The sequence below is a fragment of the Triticum aestivum genome, chromosome 6B (genome assembly GCF_018294505.1).
Source record: "Triticum aestivum cultivar Chinese Spring chromosome 6B, IWGSC CS RefSeq v2.1, whole genome shotgun sequence".
Lineage (NCBI taxonomy): Eukaryota > Viridiplantae > Streptophyta > Magnoliopsida > Poales > Poaceae > Triticum > Triticum aestivum.
Window position 1 is genome coordinate 293259223 of NC_057810.1, and position 21797 is coordinate 293281019.

The 21797-nt window shown below is 45.9% G+C and overlaps 1 protein-coding gene and 1 long non-coding RNA gene across 2 annotated transcripts; one reads left to right on the forward strand and one right to left on the reverse strand.

The window, feature by feature from the left end:
* Window positions 1-1890: 1890 nt before the first annotated feature.
* On the reverse strand, window positions 1891-6149 carry LOC123136978 (serine/threonine-protein phosphatase PP2A-3 catalytic subunit). The gene is made up of 6 exons (XM_044556508.1): window positions 5676-6149; window positions 4966-5080; window positions 4456-4564; window positions 4295-4372; window positions 3515-3706; window positions 1891-2546 (listed from the first exon to the last, which is right to left on the reverse strand). The coding sequence occupies exons 1-6, from the start codon at window positions 5926-5928 to the stop codon at window positions 2373-2375; spliced, it is 921 nt and encodes a 306-aa protein (XP_044412443.1). The 5' UTR covers window positions 5929-6149; the 3' UTR covers window positions 1891-2372.
* A 2777-nt stretch (window positions 6150-8926) lies between these two features.
* Window positions 8927-18470, forward strand: LOC123134099 (uncharacterized). The gene is made up of 3 exons (XR_006465496.1): window positions 8927-9110; window positions 11218-11352; window positions 18377-18470. It is a non-coding gene; the product is annotated as an uncharacterized lncRNA (long non-coding RNA).
* Window positions 18471-21797: the final 3327 nt, after the last annotated feature.

The following is a 21797-nucleotide window of genomic DNA, read 5'->3' on the forward strand; positions in this document are numbered from 1 at the left end:
CAGCTGCGAATCAAGCATGAGGGGGAACAGGAAAAAAACGCACCACCTCGTCCAGTCGCTGTTAGCTTCAGAGCACACCTCGTATCTCTGCCCATCTCCACGCCCCCCCCCCCCTCCCGTGCTTCGCCGCCCTTCTCGAGCTCTAGAGCTGGCACACTCATGGAATCCTGGGATTCCACTGGGAACACATCACAATTCCATCTGGCGATGTCGGTTCCACCCCTCCTGCAATCAAATCTAGCACCATCAATGGATGGATTTGCAAAAAAATGGGGGAATGAACTCGGGGAAGAGAGACCTTGGAGCAATAAGAACATACCCGTCGACCTCCAATCCGTCCGTCGACATCTCGCTGGTGGGGAGTTATCGCGGCGCGCCTTTGTGAAATAACAGAGTAGCCGCCGCGAGCTTTGTGTGGAAGAGAGGGTAATGCTGAGGCAACCTAGTCGCATGGATCTACCTGCTCCACATATGTCACCGGGCCCATTTAGATGTGTTGTTTCGAAATGCCACTCCTGTACCAAAATGGCGGTGCAGGCCAATGAGTGATCCCGCGGGCCGGGGGACAGGAACGATTGGTGGGCCAAACAGCAATACACCTATGCGAGCCTAGGTGCACGGACCGTATTTCACCCAGTAGGCCTGCCACGCTCCTGCAATGAAATGACTGATCCACAATCCCAAAGCCCATCCCAACGGACCAGATTGCGGCCTGCCTATAGCCCGGTCACCAAAAGCCCTCACACGGAGGCTGTACCTGTATGGTTGTATCTATATTCTCTTCATGTTCAGTGAAATGTTTGTGTTTCTCAAAAGATAAAAAGGTGAGAAACAGATAGGTTGCTTATTGGGTAGCGTCCCACCTTGTATATTTTTTTTAAGGGACAATTCCATTTCTGCCCCTAACTGGAACCCACTACTCAAATTTGCCCTTAATTTCAATGTGTGCTCAAATTTGCCCATCCGCCCTTAGTTGCCCTTATAGAAATGCCCTTCTGCGTCATTACCGTCCCGTCAAATAGCTTTGACCATCTCGAAAAAATAGCAAAAAAAATTAAAAAAATCTAAAATCTTGAGGGATCAAATATACTCAGGTGCGCAAGGTGCGTGCAAAATTTCGTGCTATTTAGAAATACCAGGAGCTCGTGGCAAAGAAAAACAATAAATCTGTACATCTTTAAATAGTAAATTCAGAAAAATAGCAAGAAAATTCAGAATAATATTAATTTTTTTGGCATTCAAGATGCTCAGGTGCGCAAGGTGTGTGCAAAATTTTGTTATCAAATGACATGCGCGGAGCTCTAGCAAAAAAACCAAAATAGTGTCATTTTTCAAAGTTTTTTTCCAAGACAAATTTTGTTTTGTTCTCCACGAGCTTCTACAATGTCCAAACACAACAAAATTTTACACAGACCTTACGCACGTGAGCATCTTGGATGCCTGAAAATTTTCATATTTTTTGAATTTTCTTGCTGTTTTTTGAAGTAGTTCACAGGCATACATATTTACTGTTTTTCCTTGGCTACGAGCTCCTGGAATGCCCGAACAGCATGAAAACTTGCATGCACCTTGCAAACCTGAGTACCTTCGATCCCACAAAATTTCAGTTTTTTAATATACTTTTTGCTATTTTTTTGAGATAGTCAAAGTTGTTTGACCGGGCGGTAACAACGCAGAAAGACATTTCTATAAGGGCAACTAGCGGCAGAGGAGCAAATTTGAGTAGTAGGTTCTACTTAGGGGCAGAAATGAAATTGTCCCTTCTTTAAAAGAAGTGGATATGAAAAATGATGCAAATGTTACTAGGACATGAATACAGATCGTATGTTTGCACAATGCAAAATGGATATTAACGCCTACCTAGCATTTATAGGACAAACACCGATATAATACACAGGTCCAAACATATATTTCCCATTTATAGGACATCAAACACATTATAATACACCAACCAGCATACACATAGGGGCAACTGCAAGTATCACCAGGAGGGCCTCCCCGTCCATATGAAAATTATGCAGTTATATCCAGATGATGCAGAGAAGACCTTCCTTCAGGCAAGCATCCTGCTCAGACCCAAAGGAAAAACAATAACAGAGGCTAACATAACAAATCCCAATGCAGCTTCCCTCCATTGTGTACCAACAATACAAAATGGAAGCACACCAGGAGAAAAAAAATCAGAGCATGCAACTTTAACATCTCGTGTAAAGATCAAGAAGCGGCAAAAAAGGATCTCCAAACAAAAGAATTGATTGACATACAGCTCGGGCCCCATGGAGCCCGTATCTAAGGACACAAGATCTACAGACTCCGACGCTGCGGAGGAGAGGAGCATCAGCACCGGTAAGTTAAACAGGTCAACACCACAATTACAAAAAGTAGTCGGGGGTCTTGCGTGTTGTGTCAGGCTCGATTTGCCGAGGCGCTGGATCAAACTGGAGGAAGTTATGATCCATGTTTTCCCCAATCTCAAGAATAGCGGCCATGTTACCACATCGGTAACAGTAGTTTGGTGCACTGAAGACCGTTACAACATTCTTATCCTGCGTGAGAAAATCAGAACATGGTAATTATTCAACCTTCCCATGTATGCCACCAGAAGAGTATAAAACCTTGCCTAACGCAAGAATGCATGAAAATTTGCAGTCACGACTGTTAATTTAATAACCACAGGTGATGCTACAAGATACAACAAAGCAAATCGCCAATTGAAGGTTTTCTGCTTATGTAAGCACCAAAGCAAAAGGCTCGCACATAAAGGATGATGTAGTTTCCAATATTTTAATCAAGTTCCCTAATATCTTTCTGATGATACGCTGAAGTGGGATGAGTGATACTTTGCTCAATTCCCTTGAAAAATGCAGTCAACAGAGAATTAAAATCTGCCTTGTGATCCTGTTTGATGCAGGATTGGGCTTATATGTTCCCTCCACTGTACACCTTTGTCTGTTTTCCCTTACATACATGATATGGACCTCAGTTATCTACACCAGTTGGCCCACACAGAGAACCATAGACTATGATTAAGCAGTAGGTTGATTTGGTCCCTCCAGAAACTTAGATAAAGTCGTTTTAGTATTTTTCTTTTTCAGGGAGGCTTTGTGCATATTGAGGAATATGTAAACACATCAGTTTATAATTTAACACAATTATAAGCGCAATGGTATGTAACCTTAATTAACTTTTAACCAAAGAACTGGAAAGTTCCAGATTCATGCCATTGGTTAAACAAATACTCCCTCCGCGAATTACTTGTCGCAGAAATGGATGTATCTAGAACTAAAATACGTCTCGATACATGCATTTCTCCGACAAGTATTTCCGGACGGAGGGAGTAGTTAACAATGTACTTTGGATTTGTTCATTAGATATTCAAGCAACTTTGACAGAACGATTATGCTCAAACTTTTCAGTAGGTATTTTCTACGAATGACTACAATTGGTTAATTAATTGCAAAATAAAATAATCAAATCATATTTTTTTTTCCAATGCTGTGTTCTGAACACCAACCTGGCACCAATTGAATCCTTCCATTACAAGTTGATGGGCCCTTGATATAAGAGAGAGGCCATTTGTATGGTTGAACTGTTGTGCGATATCCTGCCCAAACGTATAACCCGCTCCTCTTGGTGAAATTCCCCATCCACATCGATCGTCTGGATCAGACCACAATAGATCACACATGGGCCCTTCATGAGGAACCTGCAATCATTATGAGAAATATGTGATTAAACTGAGAGTAAACATTTTGCAATAAGTCCAGTTTCTTCCTCAGTAATCATGGAAACAAGTCACGACTCGAGACTTAACAGATACATCAATCTCCTTCATAAGCACAACAGGTATCTGTTAGAAATACAATTATATACAGCCATCCACTTCATGGTCAACAACTCAACATTACAAACTGTAGAGCTCTAATCCTCAGAAGAGAAAAACTTCATTTATTCAGTATTCTAACAAAAAAAGATGGTAAAGGACATCATGTAGATCCACTACCACAACTCAGTAATGATTTATTAATAATAAATATTCTCCATCAGAATTCCTAATGCCACCTCATTGAACTAAATCAAGTTTTTCAGATTGATATTTTATCTGAATTAACATCCACATGATGTGAATCAAAATACAGGAAAATCGATGATATCACAGAACAGTTTTCATTGCATATACCTGCCTAGTGCCTAGGTAATACAAATAGCAAATATCGCCATCCATGCATGCTTCTAAATGGGAAACAAGAAAAGAGCACTAGTTCATAAAGACAGCAATAACTTTGCTGCTTACCTCTTGTATGCGATCAAGAGCACGGATGTTATCTAGTGTATCCAATGATGGAGAGAGACCACCATGAAGGCAGAACACCTACAAATAGGTGTTTCCCATATGTCAGGCACATATATTAAATAAGCCTGCACTGGTCGTGCAAAATTACTTGAATAACAAACCTGGTTTTCTATAAGAGCCGTGAGAGGCAAATAATCAAACAGGTCTGTAAAGTACTTCCATACATTAGCATTCCCATATTTTCGCAAGCACTCGTCATAGAAGCCATATCTGTAGCAAAATAGTCGATGTCAACAACTAAGTTGTAGCACAACCAGTGAACATTTTGCCGAATAGTATAATTATAGTTTTCATGAATTTCCCCAAAATTTTACTAATGCATCTATATGAAAATTAGTACTACTCAAAAAGCATAAATGTGAAAACTATAGTTATTTTAGGATCTAGCTGGAAGCTATGGCTTAGCCATAGTGCATCAGACGAGTGTGGCAAAGTACATCTCCAAGATTTAGTCAATTAGACAAAAGTTAATTCAGGATCAAACAGGCTAGAAAAGATCAAAAGATTACATGTTGAATGCCATCACTTGATAGTTGTTACTTCATATGGGGAAGTACTCAATAATAAGGAACTGAAATCAGCAATCCAAGTCTAGAAGGGCATAAACTCACACTTGAGTGATTTGTCTGCTCTCATGATTTCCTCTCAATATCGTAATTCTGTCTCTGTAGCGAACTTTCAAAGCCACTAACAGCGAAACAGTCTCCACCGAATAGTAGCCACGATCTGCATTAAGAGCAATATTACAGATTTATCCATATTGGGAATGCCACAAGATGGAGTGCATCTAAAACTAAAGATAGAGTGCACTTGTTATCATTAAGTGCATCTAAAACTACATTTAATTGCCAACAAAATTATACATCTTCAGGTCTTGAGGAATTTTTTGAGATCGAACAGAGACGGCGTGGACCTTTTTTTGGTCGTTCTCAAGCACCTGGTATCATTTAATGAGAATTCTTAACTTCTTTCTAGCTACAAGCCTACAGCCCTTATAGTGATATCTACGAGGACCTAAAGATAGGACTCGCACAGAATCCTTGTAAGCTATAGGTCAAAAGAAACATAAGACACATAGCCAGCACAGGATACCGCCATGGGAACCTAGAGAGGTAATAGAAGCTACATACATACTACTAATAACCAGCACAAACATCTGGAAACGAATTCTCCTGACAAGAATAACCGCCGGCTGAATTCCGTGTATGATCTATAAAGAAGGCATATTTTGCCGCAGAAACCCCTAGAGATGGACAAAAATCGAGCGCTGAAAGGGCGGCCGCCCGCACGCACGCGAGAGGCGAAAGGAGGCGAGGCGTACCGACGTAGTCGCCCATGAAGAGGTAGTTGGTATCGGGCGACTCGCCGCCGATGCGGAAGAGCTCGATGAGGTCGTAGAACTGGCCGTGGATGTCGCCGCAGACGGTGACGGGGCAGCGGACGGGCTGCACGTTCCACTCCTCCATGAGGATGGCCTTGGCCTGCTCGCAGAGCCCCTTGACCTCCGCCTCCGGGAGGTGCTTGCACTCGCGCAGGTGCGCGATCTGCCGGTCCAGATCCCCGTGCGGCGGCATCTCGGCCGCAGGGGCTGGCTACGGCCCGGGCGCGCGGTCGGTCGGTCGCCGGCGAGGAGGAGGGAGGGGCTAGGCCGGGGCTAGGGTTTGCGGGGGATCAGCGGAGGGGGAGGGTGTGGAGCAGCTCAAGCCTCCATTTTTCGCTTTGTTTTATACGAAGCGAGATTTTTCTTCGCCTCCAACACTCGCAGGCGTACACAACGACCGGGGCGGCTGTGCTGTGCTGCCTCCTGGCTGGCTGGCTTGCTTGTGCTGTTCTGCGAATTGGTGGGGTTTTTTTTAAAGGAACACAGGAATGCATTCCATTACATACCAATATTAGGCAAATCGCCCATTACATAATTCAGTACAAAGTCTGGGAGCTGACTCAACCAGGTTTCACACATTTCAGCTCCCAAGTTAACTCCATACGCAGTTAAGACATGTGCCACTCTGTTACAAGCCCGAGGGCAAGACACAACTCTAGCAGAGGAAAACTGCACACTCAGTTGGAACGTGATACTCCTAATAATAGCTCTTATGTTCGTCAGATCATACTCATTAGAATTCACTGCCCTTCTCAGCTGCGTGGAATCAGTTTCGAACAACACCTTGTCGCAGCCCATATGAGCAGCCATTTTTATGGCATACAACAAGGTCAAAGCTTCAGCATGCAGAGCATCTGAGATATGTACCAAATTGCCTGCCCCTGCAGCCATCGCCCTATCTTGCTCATTTCTAATGACGAATCCCCAGCCGCCGGAATTGGTGTCCCTGTGGAAAGTTGCATCAGTATTAATCTTGAGAAAGCCACTTGGCGGCCGAGACCAACTATGGTACAACTGCAGTTTTTGCTCCTTGATAGTCCTTTTGATTTTCATTACACTTGATAGATGATAATTAATAGAAGAACAAACATCATCAGTCGAGATAAGGGCTTCGCCTTTATTTGCCTTATTGCGAACATGCCACCAAAGGAGAGGTGAGCTGGTCAGAATGGCTGGACATGCGTTGCCGACGACGAGACTTTAAGAGCATCTCCGGCCGTTGGCCCCCTAGGGGGCACGTAAAATCGCCACCTGAGGACGAGTCAGCGCAAAAGATTGGCCTGGGGGCGAGTGGATTGCCAGTCGCCGACCCCAGGGCCGCCCTAGACGTCGTCTAAGTTTAGAAAAAACATTCGGCAAAGTTCGGCTAAACTCGGCTAAAATTGGGCAAATTTGGTACATATTAGACATGTTCGACAATTTACATAGCAAATTTATCTAAAAAAGCCGAAACTACAACTAAGGGGCGAAGAAGTCGTTGAACGCGGCGTAGACGCCGCCGTCGCCGCCATCCTCGTCGTCGTCGTCAGCGGCGGCCTTCTCCTCCTTGACGCGGCCGCCCCTGTTGGACCCCTACCTGGCGTCGCCATGGCAGACCGGTGGCGGTGGCGACGCGTCGCTGTTGTCGAGGACGACGACGCCTCCTTCGTCGCGGCCCCGGCGGCTCTGTTCGTAGCGCTGCAGGGCAGCGCACTGGCGCTCCATCTCCATCTTGAGATACGTCGTCGTGCTCCGTCTTCACGGCGGCGAGCCCCGGCTCCGTTTTCACGGCCGCGAGCCCCGGCTCCGTCTTTGGTTTGACGAAGCGTGGAGGAGTCGACGAGGAGGCGCGCCGGCCGCCCTCATTTATGAAGATGCCGGCGCTGCAAGTGCGTCGGCCGAGCGACGTCTCCGCTGCGGGCTCGGCCTTGACGCCGAGCAACGTCGGCGAGCGAGAGGAGTGGGAAGAAGAACGGGAGGAGGAGTGTGAGGAGGAAGTCGAGGAGGAACTGAACCTCCTGGGCATCCATTGCCCGGCGCACCGGCGGTGGGCCGGGGCGGCCGTCGTGGCAGGGTATGCCAGCGGCGGTTCGTTGCCGCCCTCGAGGTACGACAGCACGCCGTCGAGCGTGCGGCCGGGGGCGACCCACCACACGCGGCGCCCCTCATTGTTCTTGACACCGCCCACCACCGGCGCCCCGTTGGTGGACACCAGCCTTTGCTCCTGGCGGCGCTGGAAGTACGCCGCCCACGCCGCGTGGTTGTCGGCGGCGTACTGGGGGAGGGCGAGCTGCTCCTCTGTGAGGAGGCTCGCACGCGGTCGATCTCGGCGGCGAAGTAGGCGGGGCGCGCCTCGACGTCGGGCACCGAGGGAATGGGCACTCCCCCGTTGCTGAGTCTCCACCCCGTCGGCTTGGCGCGCATGTCCGGTGGCGCCGGGGTGTTCGCCTCGAACAGGAGCCACGCCTCCCACTCGTGAAGTGAGCAGCGACCGAAGCCGTTGGCCGCCGCCGCGTCGCCCGGGAAACGCGCGGCCATCGGGCTTGGGAGTGAGGGAGAGGGAGGGAAGAAGCTTCGGCGGCTGCGCACTCGAGAGGGAGAGCTCGGCGGCGGTCGATGGGCGGCTAGGGCTGGTGTGTCCAGAGGCGAGGGAGGCCACCAACTTATATAGCCGCGCCCGTGTGTACGCGTGGCGGGATGGGAGGCGTCGCCCGCCGCCCCGTGACGCGCCGCCCGTGATGAGGAATCAATGGCAAGGCTGACCGGCGGCGGCAGCGCGACAGCCTTGGCTTGATTCCCGCGGGAACCGAGGCGATGAGGGCGATGAAGCGGCCGTCTCGCTGACTTGGCGGGCCCGCGGCTCTTTCACTCCAAAACCACTCACCCCGGCGGGCGCCCCCCAGCGCGCCGGGTTCGTCCTGGGTCCGCCGGCGCTGATTTCGGTCCAAGCCGGCGAAAAACAGGCTACTGGGGGCGCGATTGGGCCGTTTTTTCGGCGCCGGCGCAAAAAAAACGCCTAGGGAGGCCGTGTTAGGGGCGCGGCTGGAGATGCTCTAATTCGAGACGCTTGAAAACGCAACTGCGGTAATCGAGCACACACGTGTGGGCCGTCTGATGTCAATAATGGACGGTGGAACGGTTTGAGCGTCTCGACGTAGGTGGCGATAGATAGACGCGCCCGATGTACGCTTAGTGGTGGGCCCGAACAGTAATTTCAGGTGATACTGCCTCCCTTCATCGCTCCTCTGGTTTGAAATTTCGAGAGACGCATTGCTCCTCCTCCTATCTATCTATTTCTCTCTTTCACTCGCGTGATTTTCTCCTCCCCTCCATTTTCCCCCAGTGGTTTGCGGCACGATTCGGGCGTGGGTTCGCCAGAGATCTGGACCGCCGGAGGTAATCCCCATCCTCTACACGCTCTTTTTGCGTTTGCTCGCGTCTGTTTCTGGGGTGCGTGTTCGATTGGGCTAGGATTAGGTGGTGCTCGTCGCCGGAGTGGGGCGGAGGACGCGTATATGAAGCGAAGGACAGCGATGTCTATGGTGACTCCGCACTCGTTCATTTTTGGGTCGAATACCTAGTTCGTCTAGGGGTGTAGCGGGCGTCCCAGTCGAATAAGGTGCGGTCAGGTGGTTTTACCAATGGTGGAAGGGCATGAACTAGATGAGAGAGGAGGGAGCGGGGTGGTACAATTCGTGTTGGGATTTTTGGTTTTTTGGTAAGATTATTTGTTCAACGATAAAATTTTGCTTGTAATAGGCGCATGAGTTTTTTGCGAGAAAAACTTCCAATCTATTCATCTTCACTCATGGTAGTACAACGAACACTAGAAATAATAAAAATTACATCCAGATCCGTAAACCACCTAGCGACGACTACAACACTGAAGCGAGCCGAAGGCACGCCGCTGTCATCGCCCCTCCCTCACCGGAGCCGGGCAAACCTGTTGTAGTAGACAGTCGAGAAGTCGTCGTGCTAAGGCCCCATAGAACAAATGCACCAGAAATAGCACCCGCCGCCGATGAAGAGGGTAGATCAGAAGGATCCAACTTAAAGACACAGGAACATAGACAAACGATGGACAAATCCGAGCAAATCTACCAAAGATAGATCCGCTGGAGACACACCTCCACACGCCCACCGACGATGCTAGACGCATCACCGGAACGGGGCTAGGCGGGGAGACCTTTATTCCATCTTCAGGGAGTCGCCGCCGTCTCGCCTTCCTAAGTAGGACACAAACTCTATCAAAACTCGAAAAAAAATCTAAAAATGAAGCCCTCCCAGTGGAAAGGGCCAAGATCCACTCCGCCTCCATGGCCCTAAGGCCACCGGAGATGGGGCGGACCAGCGACGGCACCGGCGGGAGGCAAGAGGAACCCTAGGTTTTTGGAAGCCGGCGGCTGGCTAGGAAGAAAAGATTCCGGAGGCGTTGATGCCGAGCACTAGGCGACGTCATGATTCTTCTTCTTGAGTTGCTATCATTTTCATAAGTAGTCGCTTGTGTTGGTACTTTGGGTGAGGTTTTTGTTTTCACATGGGCAGTTGCTTAGAATATCTCAATGGTTGCTCTTTTTTGTCCAATATTTGCTCGTGTTTGGGATTTTAAGGATTTTGGGTGACGTTTTTTCACAAAGGCGGTAGCTTGGAAATAGGGCAGCAGTTGCTCATTTTTTTTCGTTGTGCTTTGTTCTGATGTAGGCCGTGCACCTTAAGGTGCTCCATCTTTTCACGGGCCGGGGAATATGAATTTGATTTTCTGAACATTATTCACGACCAACATATTATTTTTGGATGCAACATTTTGTAGTTTTAGTTGCTTCTGCTAGGAGAGTAGATGAGCTCTGGATAATTTTTGGAGGTGCCCCTGGTGTAAGTTATAGGAGTTTAGGAGGTTAGAAGTTCAGCAAATATTTTGTATACCAGAGCATGCTTTTTTCTATATCAGTAGCGAGCTTGATGGTAATATGGTTTGAACATATATATGAAATTAAGGTTATTCGGGTTTTTTCAGCGATGTTTTTGCTTGCAATACGAGCAGGAATTGGTCTCAAATCGTCAATAGTTGCTCGAATGTTTTGGGCATTTGGGTTGCAATACGAGCAGGAACTGGTCTCAAATCGTCAATACTTGCTCGAATTTTTTTGGCTTTTGGGTGTTTTGGGGTGAGTTTTTCTGACAAACGCGGTTGCTAACAGTAGTTGCTCTCATGATGACCGTAATTGCTTGTGTGTTGTTGGACTTTTTTGGGTCAGGGTTATTCAATAAAGACAGTTGCTTAAAGAAGGAGCAGGAGTTGCTCTCATTTTCTCTGTCAATGGTTGCTCTTTTTTAGTAGGTACTAAAATTTCTCTCAATTTTTGATTCTACATAATGACACTCGAAAGTAAAAGGATCTCGTATAGCAGGAGGCACTCTTTTGACATTTACTTTTTCTTTCTTTTGGGGTCATATATTAAGCACATGTTTTGTTCATTTTTTTACATTTTTTTCAAATAATTAGGTGGCTCCAATGACCAACGTGGGTGCACGAAATGGAATTCAAACCGCGGTACGCGCATGAAAATGGGATGCAGATGGCGTCGATGAAGTTGAAGAAGGAAGACATGTGAAACGGGTGAAGAAAGGCCAACATGAGGTAATTCTAAAAGTAGAAACAGTAGAGGCAGGGGGTTAGGTAGTTGCATCTCAATATAGATGGATTTGCTCAATCCAGGTCAGTAGTTGCTGAATAAACAGGGGAAATATGGATGTCATTGCAGGCACATCCAAGATGAATATGGTTTTTGAAATCATAGATGGTTTTCCTTTCTAGGTGGTTGTCGACGGAGTTGTCATCCTTAAACGAACTCCTGGATTGCATCGCCGCCTTGGGGGTCGCTACAGACTACGATCGGATTGGGCTTAATCCCGATCAGAGAGAAATCAAATCTCCGCCGATCACCCATCAGATAGCGGTAGTAGAGGAGCAATACAACAACTCTTCCTCTATATTGAGGATGAACTATGTTCGGATTTCCAAGCTCGACGAGCTGGATACCTATCCACGGAAGGACGTGCCCCGCCCTCCCAACCTAGAGTCGGACGGCGGACCTAAAAAATTGGTTGATATTCCGGAGCCTGAACTGTTAAGCTCGAAAGTTTCTCAAACTCCGGATCCCAAATTGGGTCAGGGTTCAGATTCAAAACCACCCGCCCACCCAGATATACGCGATCTCATGCAAATATGACAGCAGTCTGAGGAAATAGTCCATCACTTTTGGGCCAGATTCCTCCTTGTTAAAAACAAGATTAAAGGTTGCCGCGATGAAGACTTTTCAAATAATTAGGTGGCTCCAATGACCAATGTGGGTGCATGAAATGGAATTCAAACCGCGGTACGCGCATGAAAATGGGATGCAGATGACGTCGATGAAGTTGAAGAATGAAGACATGTGAAACGGGTGAAGAAATGCCAACATGAGGTAATTCTAAAAGTAGAAACAGTAGAGGCAGGGGGTTAGGTAGTTGCATCTCAATATAGGTGGATTTTCTCAATCCAGGTCAGTAGTTACTGAATAAACAGGGGAAATATGGATGTCATTGCAGGCACATCCAAGATGAATATGGTTTTTGAAATCATAGATGGTTTTCCTTTCTAGGTGGCTGTCGACGGAGTTGTCGTCCTTAAACGAACTCCTGGATTGCATCGCCGCCTTGGGGGTCGCTACAGACTATGATCGGATTGGGCTTAATCCCGATCAGAGAGAAATCAAATATCTGCCGATCACCCATCAGATGGCGGTAGTAGAGGAGCAATACAACAACTCTTCCTCTATATTGAGGATGAACTATGTTCGGATTTTCGAGCTCGACGAGCCGGATACCTGTCCACGGAAGGACGTGCCCCGCCATCCCAACCTAGAGTCAGACGGCGGACCTAAAAAATTGGTTGATATTCCGGAGCCTGAACTGTTAAGCTCGGAAGTTTCTCAAACTCCGGATCCCAAATTGGGTCAGGGTTCAGATTCGAAACCACCCGCCCACCCAGATATATGCGATCTCATGCAAATATGACAGCAGTCTGAGGAAACAGTCCATCACTTTTGGGCCAGATTCTTCCTTGTTAAAAACAAGATTAAAGGTTGCCGCGACGAAGACGCGATCTCTGTATTCTGCAATAATTGCACGGTTGAGGGAATCCTCAATGCCATCAACCGCAATCGCGTATTACACTTCGCTGACTTGGCAACCATAGTACAGAAGTATTGCGCAATGGAAAGCGCCTGGAATACTCAGGCAACTCCCTGGGAGCCACTAGTTTCCACTCAACTCCTCATCTGGGCAAAAAGGATGCACCCTCGTGGGTCGCCCGATCCAATAGTAAAGAAATTGAAGCCCATTGTGGGGCGCGGAACCATTCTGGAGGGATGGCTCGATAGGCCATGCAAAATACAACAACACCGGATGCCATACCAACCCATAGCCTTAGAGCATGTTGGATACTCCGGCAAGTGGCCAAGAGTAGCGAGGATCTCCTCAACAAAAATACAGGAGAGCAACACCCCCGAGAAGACGACGACTTCAGAGTATTGACGGTCTTCGAGACTTCCGCCTCAAACAACAGGCGCAAAAGGGCACTCCGCAGCCTCGCCGAAGTCTGCCAAGTCGCAGCAATAAACCCCTGGGACGACACGGCCATAACTTTCAATGCCTGTGACGAACCAAAACTCAGGACAGTCCTGGCACCAGCCACATTGGTCCTCAGTCCAATCGTGGACGGCTTTCGACTTACCAAAGTGCTCATGGACGGCGGCAGCGGACTAAACCTCATTTACAAGGAAACTCTCAACCAAATGGAAATAGATAGGAGCCGCATTGAGCAAAGTAGCACGACCTTCCGGGGAATCATTCCCAGTCGGGAGGCGCGATGCGCGGGAAAATCACACTCAATGTGGTATTCGGCACGCCAAAATTATCGGTCCGAAGAGATAACCTTCCAAGTGGCCCCGATTAACAGTGGATATCACACCTTATTAGGGCGAGATGCATTTGCACGCTTCCAAGCTATCCTTCATTATGGGTACATGAAGCTCAAAATGCCCGGGCCCAATGGAATTATCACTCTCGCCAGTGATCCGGACACAGCACTCCGCGCCGAAAACAAAACCGCAGCCCTGGCCCCCAAGGCATTGTCTGAAGCCCTCGCAGCCGAAGAGTTAACCGCACTACGCTCCACTGTGGATAGGGACGACGTGATCCTAGACAAGTGACCCAAATCCACCTCCTTTAAGAGAGCAGATGAAATAGTTAAATTTCAAGTCCACCCGACGGACCCCAACAAGACAACATCCATCGGGGCTCAACTGGACCCAACGGTTGATGCCGCACTGCGAGCGTTCCTATGCGAAAACTGGGACATATTCGCCTGCCACCCTTCTGATATGCGAGGGATCCCACGCAGGCTGGCTGAACACAAACCTAAACATACTGAAGGGATATTAACCGGTAAAGTAAACACTGTGGCGCTTTTCCGAACCCAAATGACAAGCTATGGGGAGGAGCTAGCCAAGTTACTCGAGGCCAGATTCATCAGAGAAATAAAACACCCGGACTGGCTAGCAAACCTAGTGATGGTACCAAAGAAGGATAAATCCTGGCACCTATGTGTCGATTTCAAAGACCTCAACAAGGCCTGCCCTAAGGATCCCTTCCCCCTCCCCCGCATCGATCAGATTATCGATGCCACTACAGGACACGACTCACTTTGTTTCCTCAACGCATACTCCGGATACCATCAAATCAAGATGAAGGAGTAATATCAAGCTGCAACATCATTTATTACCCCATACGGGCCTTTTTGCTTCAACACTATGCCCTTCGGACTTAAAAACACCGACGCCACCTACCAACGCATGATTCAAACATGTCTGGAGAAACAAATCGACAAGATAGTTGAAGCATATGTAGATGACGTTGTCATCAAAACTAGGCACGTCGAGTCATTAATAGACGATCTGCGTCTTACATTCAACAATCTCCATGCATATGACATCAAGCTCAATCCGAAAAAATGTGTTTACGGCGTTCCCGCAGGAAAACTATCGAGCTTCATTGTTTCCAATAGAGGAACTGAGGCGAACCCAGCTAAAATCTGAGCTTTGTCACAGTTGGCTACGCCAACATACCTTAAACAAGTCCAAAAACTAGCCGGATGTGTGGCAGCTTTAAGCCGCTTTATCTCTAGATTAGGAGAAAAATCATTGCCACTTTATCGCCTTCTCCGACGCACCGATCACTTCGAGTGGACGGACACGGCAACGGCCGGACTAGAAGAAATAAAGGCTCTTTTATCGAGCAACCCAATCCTGGCCGCACCAAACATCGACGAACCCATGTTATTATACATATCGGCAACAAACCAAGTTGTGAGTGCGGTGCTCGTCGTTGAACGAAAGGAGGACGGACACAAATTCCCGCTTCAGAAGCCGGTATACTATGTATCCACTGTCCTCACACTGTGCAAATCCAGGTACCCTCATTACCAAAAAATAGCATACGCGGTCTTCATGGCATCCCGGAAGCTACGACACTACTTTCAAGAGTTCTCAATCACGATGGCCTTCGCAGTACCACTCAATGACATATTAAACAACCGTGATGCCACGGGCCGGATTGCCAAGTGGGCCATTGAGCTCCTCCCATTCGACATAACATACAGACCGCGTCAGGCCATTAAATGCCAAGTACTGGCCGACTTCGTCGCCGAATGGACAGAAGCCGAACTCCCTTAAGAGTACGACACATATTCCAACTGGGTCATGCACTTCGACGGCTCCAAAATGCTGGCCGGCTTAGGAGATGGCGTTGTCCTTACATCCCCAACTGGAGATACGGTTCAGTACGTACTCCAAATATTATACATGGACTCCAACAATGCACCCGAATACGAGGCCTTATTGCACGGTCTTCGGATGGCTGTCTCCATGGGCATACAATGCCTAGAAGTGTGTGGGGATTCAAACCTCGAATATCTCAAATAAATGGAGATTTCGATGCCAAAGATCCGAAGATGGCGGCTTACCGTAACGCTGTTCTCAAAATGTCGGCTCGGTTCGAGGGGCTCGAGTTTCATCATGTGGCTCGAGAAAGTAATCAAGCGGCAGATGTCCTTGCTCGCATCAGCGCCAAACGCGACCCCATCCCACCTAACATCTTTCTGGAAAGGCTCTTCAAGCCATCCGTGGTGTGGCAAGGGGAGAGCGGCAACACCAGTCCAGATCCAACCATAATCCTAGATTTCGAACACACCGATATCATTGGGGGCTTGATGACCCACAAGTATAGGGGATCTATCGTAGTCCTTTCGATAAGTAAGAGTGTCGAACCCAACGAGGAGCAGAAGTAAATGACAAGCGGTTTTCAGTAAGGTTTTCTCTGCAAGCACTGAAATTGTAGGTAACAGATAGTTTTGTGATAAGATAAATTGTAACGGGTAACAAGCAATGAAAGTAAATAAAGTGCAGCAAGGTGGCCCAATCCTTTTTGTAGCAAAGGACAAGCCTGGATAATTTCTTATAATGAGAAAAGAGCTCCCGAGGACACATGGGAATTATCGTCAAGCTAGTTTTTATCATGCTCATATGATTCGCGTTCGGTACTTTGATAATTTGATATGTGGGTGGACCGGTGCTTGGGTACTGCCCTTACTTGGACAAGAATCCTACTTATGATTAACCCCTGTTGCAAGCATCCGCAGCTACAAAAGAAGTATTAAGGTAAACCTAACCACAACATTAAATGTATGGATCCAAATCAGCCCCTTACGAAGCAACGCATAAACTAGGGTTTAAGCTTCTCTCACTCTAGCAACCCATCATCTACTTATTACTTCCCAATGCCTTCCTCTAGGCCCAAATAATGGTGAAGTGTCATGTAGTCGACATTCACATAACACCACTAGAGGAGAGACAACATACATCTCATCAAAATATCGAACGAATACCAAATTCGCATGACTACTAATAGCAAGACTTCTCCCATGACCTCAGGAACAAACGTAACTACTCACAAAGCATATTCATGTTCGTAATATGCATTAAGGATCTGAACATATGATCTTCCACCAAGTAAACCATTTAGCATCAACTACAAGGAGTAATCAACACTACTAGCAACCCACAGGTACCAATTTGTGGTTTTGATACAAGATTGGATACAAGAGATGAACTAGGGTTTTGAGAGGAGATGGTGCTGGTGAAGATGTTGATGGAGATTGACCCCCTCCCGATGAGAGGATCGTTGGTGATAATGATGGTGATGATTTCCCCCTCCCGGAGGGAAGTTTCCCCGGCAGGACAGCTCTGCCGGAGCCCTAGATTGGTTCCGCCAAGGTTCCGCCTCGTGGCGGCGGAGTTTCGTCTCGTAAGCTTGCCTCTGATTTTTTCCAGGGTAAAAGCCTTCATATAGCCGAAGAGGGCCACCAGGGGGCCCAGGAGACAGGGGCGCGCCCAGTAGGGGTGGGCGCGCCCCCACCCTCCTGGCCAAGGTGTGGGCCCCCTCTGGTGTTTCTTTCACTCAGTAATTCTTATTAATTCCAAAACTGACTTCCGTGGAGTTTCAGGATTTTTGGAGCCGTGCATAATAGGTTTCCAATATTTGCTCCTTTTCCAGCCAGAATTCCAGCTGCCGCCATTCCCCCTCTTCATGGTAAACCTTGTAAAATAAGAGAGAATAGCCATAAGTATTGAGATATAATGTGTAATAACATCCCATAATGCAATAAATATTGATATAAAAGCATGATGCAAAATGGACGTATCAACTCCCCCAAGCTTAGACCTCGCTTGTCCTCAAGCGGAAGCCGAAATCAAAAATTATGTCCACATGTTTAGAGATAGAGGTGTCGATAAAAATAAAATACGGACATGAGGGCATCATGATCATTCTTATAACAACAAAATATATAGATTTTATCATATGATTTCTTATGTTCAAGTAACAATCAATTCACAATGTCAAGTATGGTTCAGAAACTTCATTGGGAACTAACAAACTATAATCTCAGTCATTGAAGCAACTGCAATTTATCATAACATCAGAAAGAGTCAAGAATAGAGCTTTTCAGCAAGCCCACATACTCAACTATCATGTAGTCTTCTACAATTGCTAACACTCACGCAGTACTTGTGGTTATGGAGTTTCAACCGAACACTAAGAAAGATAGGGGCTTATTATGTTGCCTCCCAACGTATTCACCTTTAGGTGATGTCAACAATAATAGTTCATGCTAACTTACATCCAATTGGATATATATATCAAGATCTTTCAAACACGAGGAGCTTGCCAAAGGATAAAATGAAAAAGGGAAAGGTGGAGATCACCTTGACTCAAGCATAAAGTAAAAACATAAAGTAAAAGATAGGCCCTTCGCAGAGGGAAGCAGAGGTTGCCATGTGCTTTTAGGGTTGGATGCACAAAATCTTAATGCAAAAGAATGTCACTTTATATTGCCACTTGTATATGGACCTTTATTATGCAGTCCGTCGCTTTTATTGCTTCCATAACAAGATCGTATAAAGCTTATTTTGTCAGCACTAATAAGTCATACATATTTAAAGAGCAATTTTTATTGCCTGCAACATGACAACTTACTTGAAGGATCTTACTCAATCCACATGTAGGTATGGTGGACTCTCATGGCAAAAACTGGGTTTAAGGATATTTGGAAGCACAACTAGTATCTCTACTTGGTGCAAGGAATTTGGCTAGCATGAGGGGGAAAGGCAAGCTCAACATGTTGGGAAGATCAATGACAATATACTTTAACTGAGATGTGAGAAAACATAAACCATTACGTTGTCTTCCTTGTCCAACATCAACTCTTTTAGCATGTCATACTTAATGAGTGCTTCACAATCATAAAAGATGTCCAAGATAATATATTTGTATGTGAAAACCTCTCTTTCCTTATTACTTCCTATTATTGCAACGATGACCAAAACTACGTTTGTCAACTCTCAACAACTTTTATGCCTCATACTTTCTATGTGTGAAGTCATTACTATCCATAAGATCAATATGAACTCTTTTATTCTTTCTATTCTTTCTACTTTCTCAAGATCATGGCAAGATAGCAAAGCCCTTGACTCAACACTAATCTTTATCATAGATAGCTCATGGACTCAATTACATAGAGATATCATAAAGCAAAACTCAAAACTAATTGATACTAAAACTTCAATCTACTAGATCAAGATACTACTAAAAGGATCGAACTAAATAAAATGATAAAGATAGGAGTGTGATGATGATACAATACCGGGGCACCTCCCCCAAGCTTGGCAGTTGCCAAGGGGAGGCCCATACCCATGTGATTATGTCCTCGGAGGTGGTGAAGTAGGAGTTGTTGATGATGTAGGCTTGTCGTCCATCTTCCAAGGCATGGGCTCACCATCATAGAAGGATGATCCACTCTTCGAGATCCTCAAATCTGCAGCCAAACTCATCCTCTTGAATCTATATTCATACTCACAGTTTTGGTTTTGCAGGTCATAGATCTGGGCTTGGAGGTGCTCGATTTTCTCTTAAAGCTTGAAGATGGTCTCCCCAATAACCTTGGCATCTAGCTTGTGGTTGTTGCCTTGTTGGTAAACTCCGAGATCATCATCTGGTTGGCATTGAGTCCACGCTCCACCATCCCTTGGCACTTGAACACTTGTTGCTCCATGGCTTCGAGCTTTGTGTCCACGCTTCCTGTACGCCTTGGCCCCTCCACATCGCAGATGTGCAGCACCCTCTCACGCATCTCAATGGTTTGAGGGTGTTGCAGCACCTCCGCGATATAGGGGTTGATAACCCTCTCGAAAAACTTGTCCTTGGGAGCGCTTGGAGACGTCATGATGCTCTAGATCTGTCAGAAAAACAGCTCGAAATGAAAACAGAGGATATTTGCGTGATACGGTGGTCAAAGCCTTCGGGAGATTATATAATGATTTTTTACCGACCAAAATACGTAACGTGCAAGAAAAAGCAGTCCGGGAGGCACACGAGGTGGCCACGAGACAGGGGCGCGCCCAGGAAGGGTGGGCGTGCCCTCCACCCTCGTGGAGGCCTCGTGTCCTTCCCGAATTACTTCTTTCTTCCTGAAATTCTTAAATATTCCAAAACGGATAAAAATTGCCATTAGAATTGTTTTGGAGTCGGTTCACTTACCGTACCACATACCTACTCCTTTTCAGAGTCTGAAATGTTCTGGAAAGTGTCCCTTATGTATTCCTTCGGGGTTATGGTCTCAACAATATTAGTTTCAACATTGATAGGATGACCTGAGATATAATGTTTAATTCTTTGACCATTCACCACCCTCGGACTTGTGCCTTCAAAGTTGTTGATTTTTATGGCACCAGAACGATAGACCTCCTCGATAACGTAAGGACCTTCCCATTTAGAGAGAAGTTTTCCTGCAAAAAATCTTAAACGAGAGTTGAATAATAACACATAATCTCCTACATTAAACTCACGCTTTTGTATCCTTTTGTCATGCCAGCGTTTGACTTTTTCTTTGAATAGCTTGGCATTCTCATAGGTTTGGGTTCTCCATTCATCAAGTGAGCTAATATCAAATAACCTCTTCTCATCGGCAAGTTTGAAGTCATAGTTGAGCTCTTTAATAGCCCAATATGCTTTATGTTCAAGTTCTAGAGGTAAGTGACGAGCTTTTCCATAAACCATCTTATACGGAGACATACCCATAGGATTTTTGTATGCAGTTCTATAGGCCCATAATGCATCATCAAGTTTTTTGGACCAATTCTTTCTAGATCTATTCACAGTCTTTTGCAAAATTAATTTGAGCTCTCTATTGCTCAACTCTACTTGACCACTAGACTGCGGGTGACAAGGAGATGCGATTCTATGATTAATATCATACTTAGCAAGCATCTTACGGAAAGCACCATGAATAAAATGTGAACCACCATCAATCAAAAGATATATAGGGGCTCCAAACCTCGGAAAAATAACTTCTTTAAGCATCTTAATAGAGGTGTTATGATCAGCAATACTAGTTGGAATAGCTTCTACCCACTTAGTAACGTAATCAACAACAACTAAAGTATGTGTATAACCATTAGAGGCAGGAAAAGATCCCATATAATCAAAGCCCCAAACATCAAACGGTTCAATAACAAGAGAATAATTCATAGGCATTTCTTGACGTCTACTAATATTACCAATTCTTTGACATTCATCACAAGATAAGACAAACTTATGAGCATCTTTGAAGAGAGTAGGCCAATAAAAACTAGATTGCAATACCTTATGTGCAGTTCTATCTCCAGCGTGGTGTCCTCCATAGGATTCAGAGTGACACTTGCGTAGGATCTGTTCCTGTTCATGCTCAAGTACACAACGTCTAATAACACCATCTACTCCTTTATAAAGGTGTGGGTCATCCCAGAAGTAATTTCTTAAATCATAAAAGAACTTTTCTTTTGCTTGTATGTGAAACTAGGTGGTATAAATTTAGCAACAATGTAATTAGCATAATCAGCATACCAAGGAGCAGTACGAGAAGCATTAATGACCGCTAATTGTTCGTCAGGAAAACTATCATCAATAGGCAGTGGGTCATCAAGAACATTCTCTAACCTAGACAAGTTGTCTGCAATCGGGTTCTCGGCTCCCTTTCTATCAATAATATGCAAATCAAATTCTTGGAGCAAGAGAACCCATCTAATAAGTCTAGGCTTAGCATCTTTCTTTTCCATAAGATATTTAATAGCAGCATGATCAGTGTGAATAGTAACTTTGGAATCAACAATATAAGGTCTAAACTTATCACATGCAAACACCACTGCTAAGAACTCTTTCTTAGTAGTAGCATAATTTCTCTGGGCAGTATCAAGAGTCTTACTAGCATACTGGATAACATTCAATTTCTTATCAACTCTTTGCCCTAGAACAACACCTACAACATAATCACTAGCATCACACATAATTTCAAAGGGTAAATTCCAATCAGATGGCTGAACAATAGGTGCAGTGATCAAAGCTTTCTTAAGTATTTCAAATGCTTCTACACAATCATCATCGAAGACAAAA

Excerpts from the sequence above, each read along its gene's own strand:
- LOC123136978 (XM_044556508.1), bottom strand. The coding sequence starts at position 5,928 with ATGCCGCCGCACGGGGATCTGGACCGGCAGATCGCGCACCTGCGCGAG. Across the intron at positions 5,081-5,675 it reads CTTCATGGGCGACTACGTCG|ATCGTGGCTACTATTCGGTG; the intron begins GTACGCCTCGCC and ends CTCTTAATGCAG. Across the intron at positions 4,373-4,455 it reads CGGCTCTTATAGAAAACCAG|GTGTTCTGCCTTCATGGTGG; the intron begins GTTTGTTATTCA and ends ACCTATTTGTAG.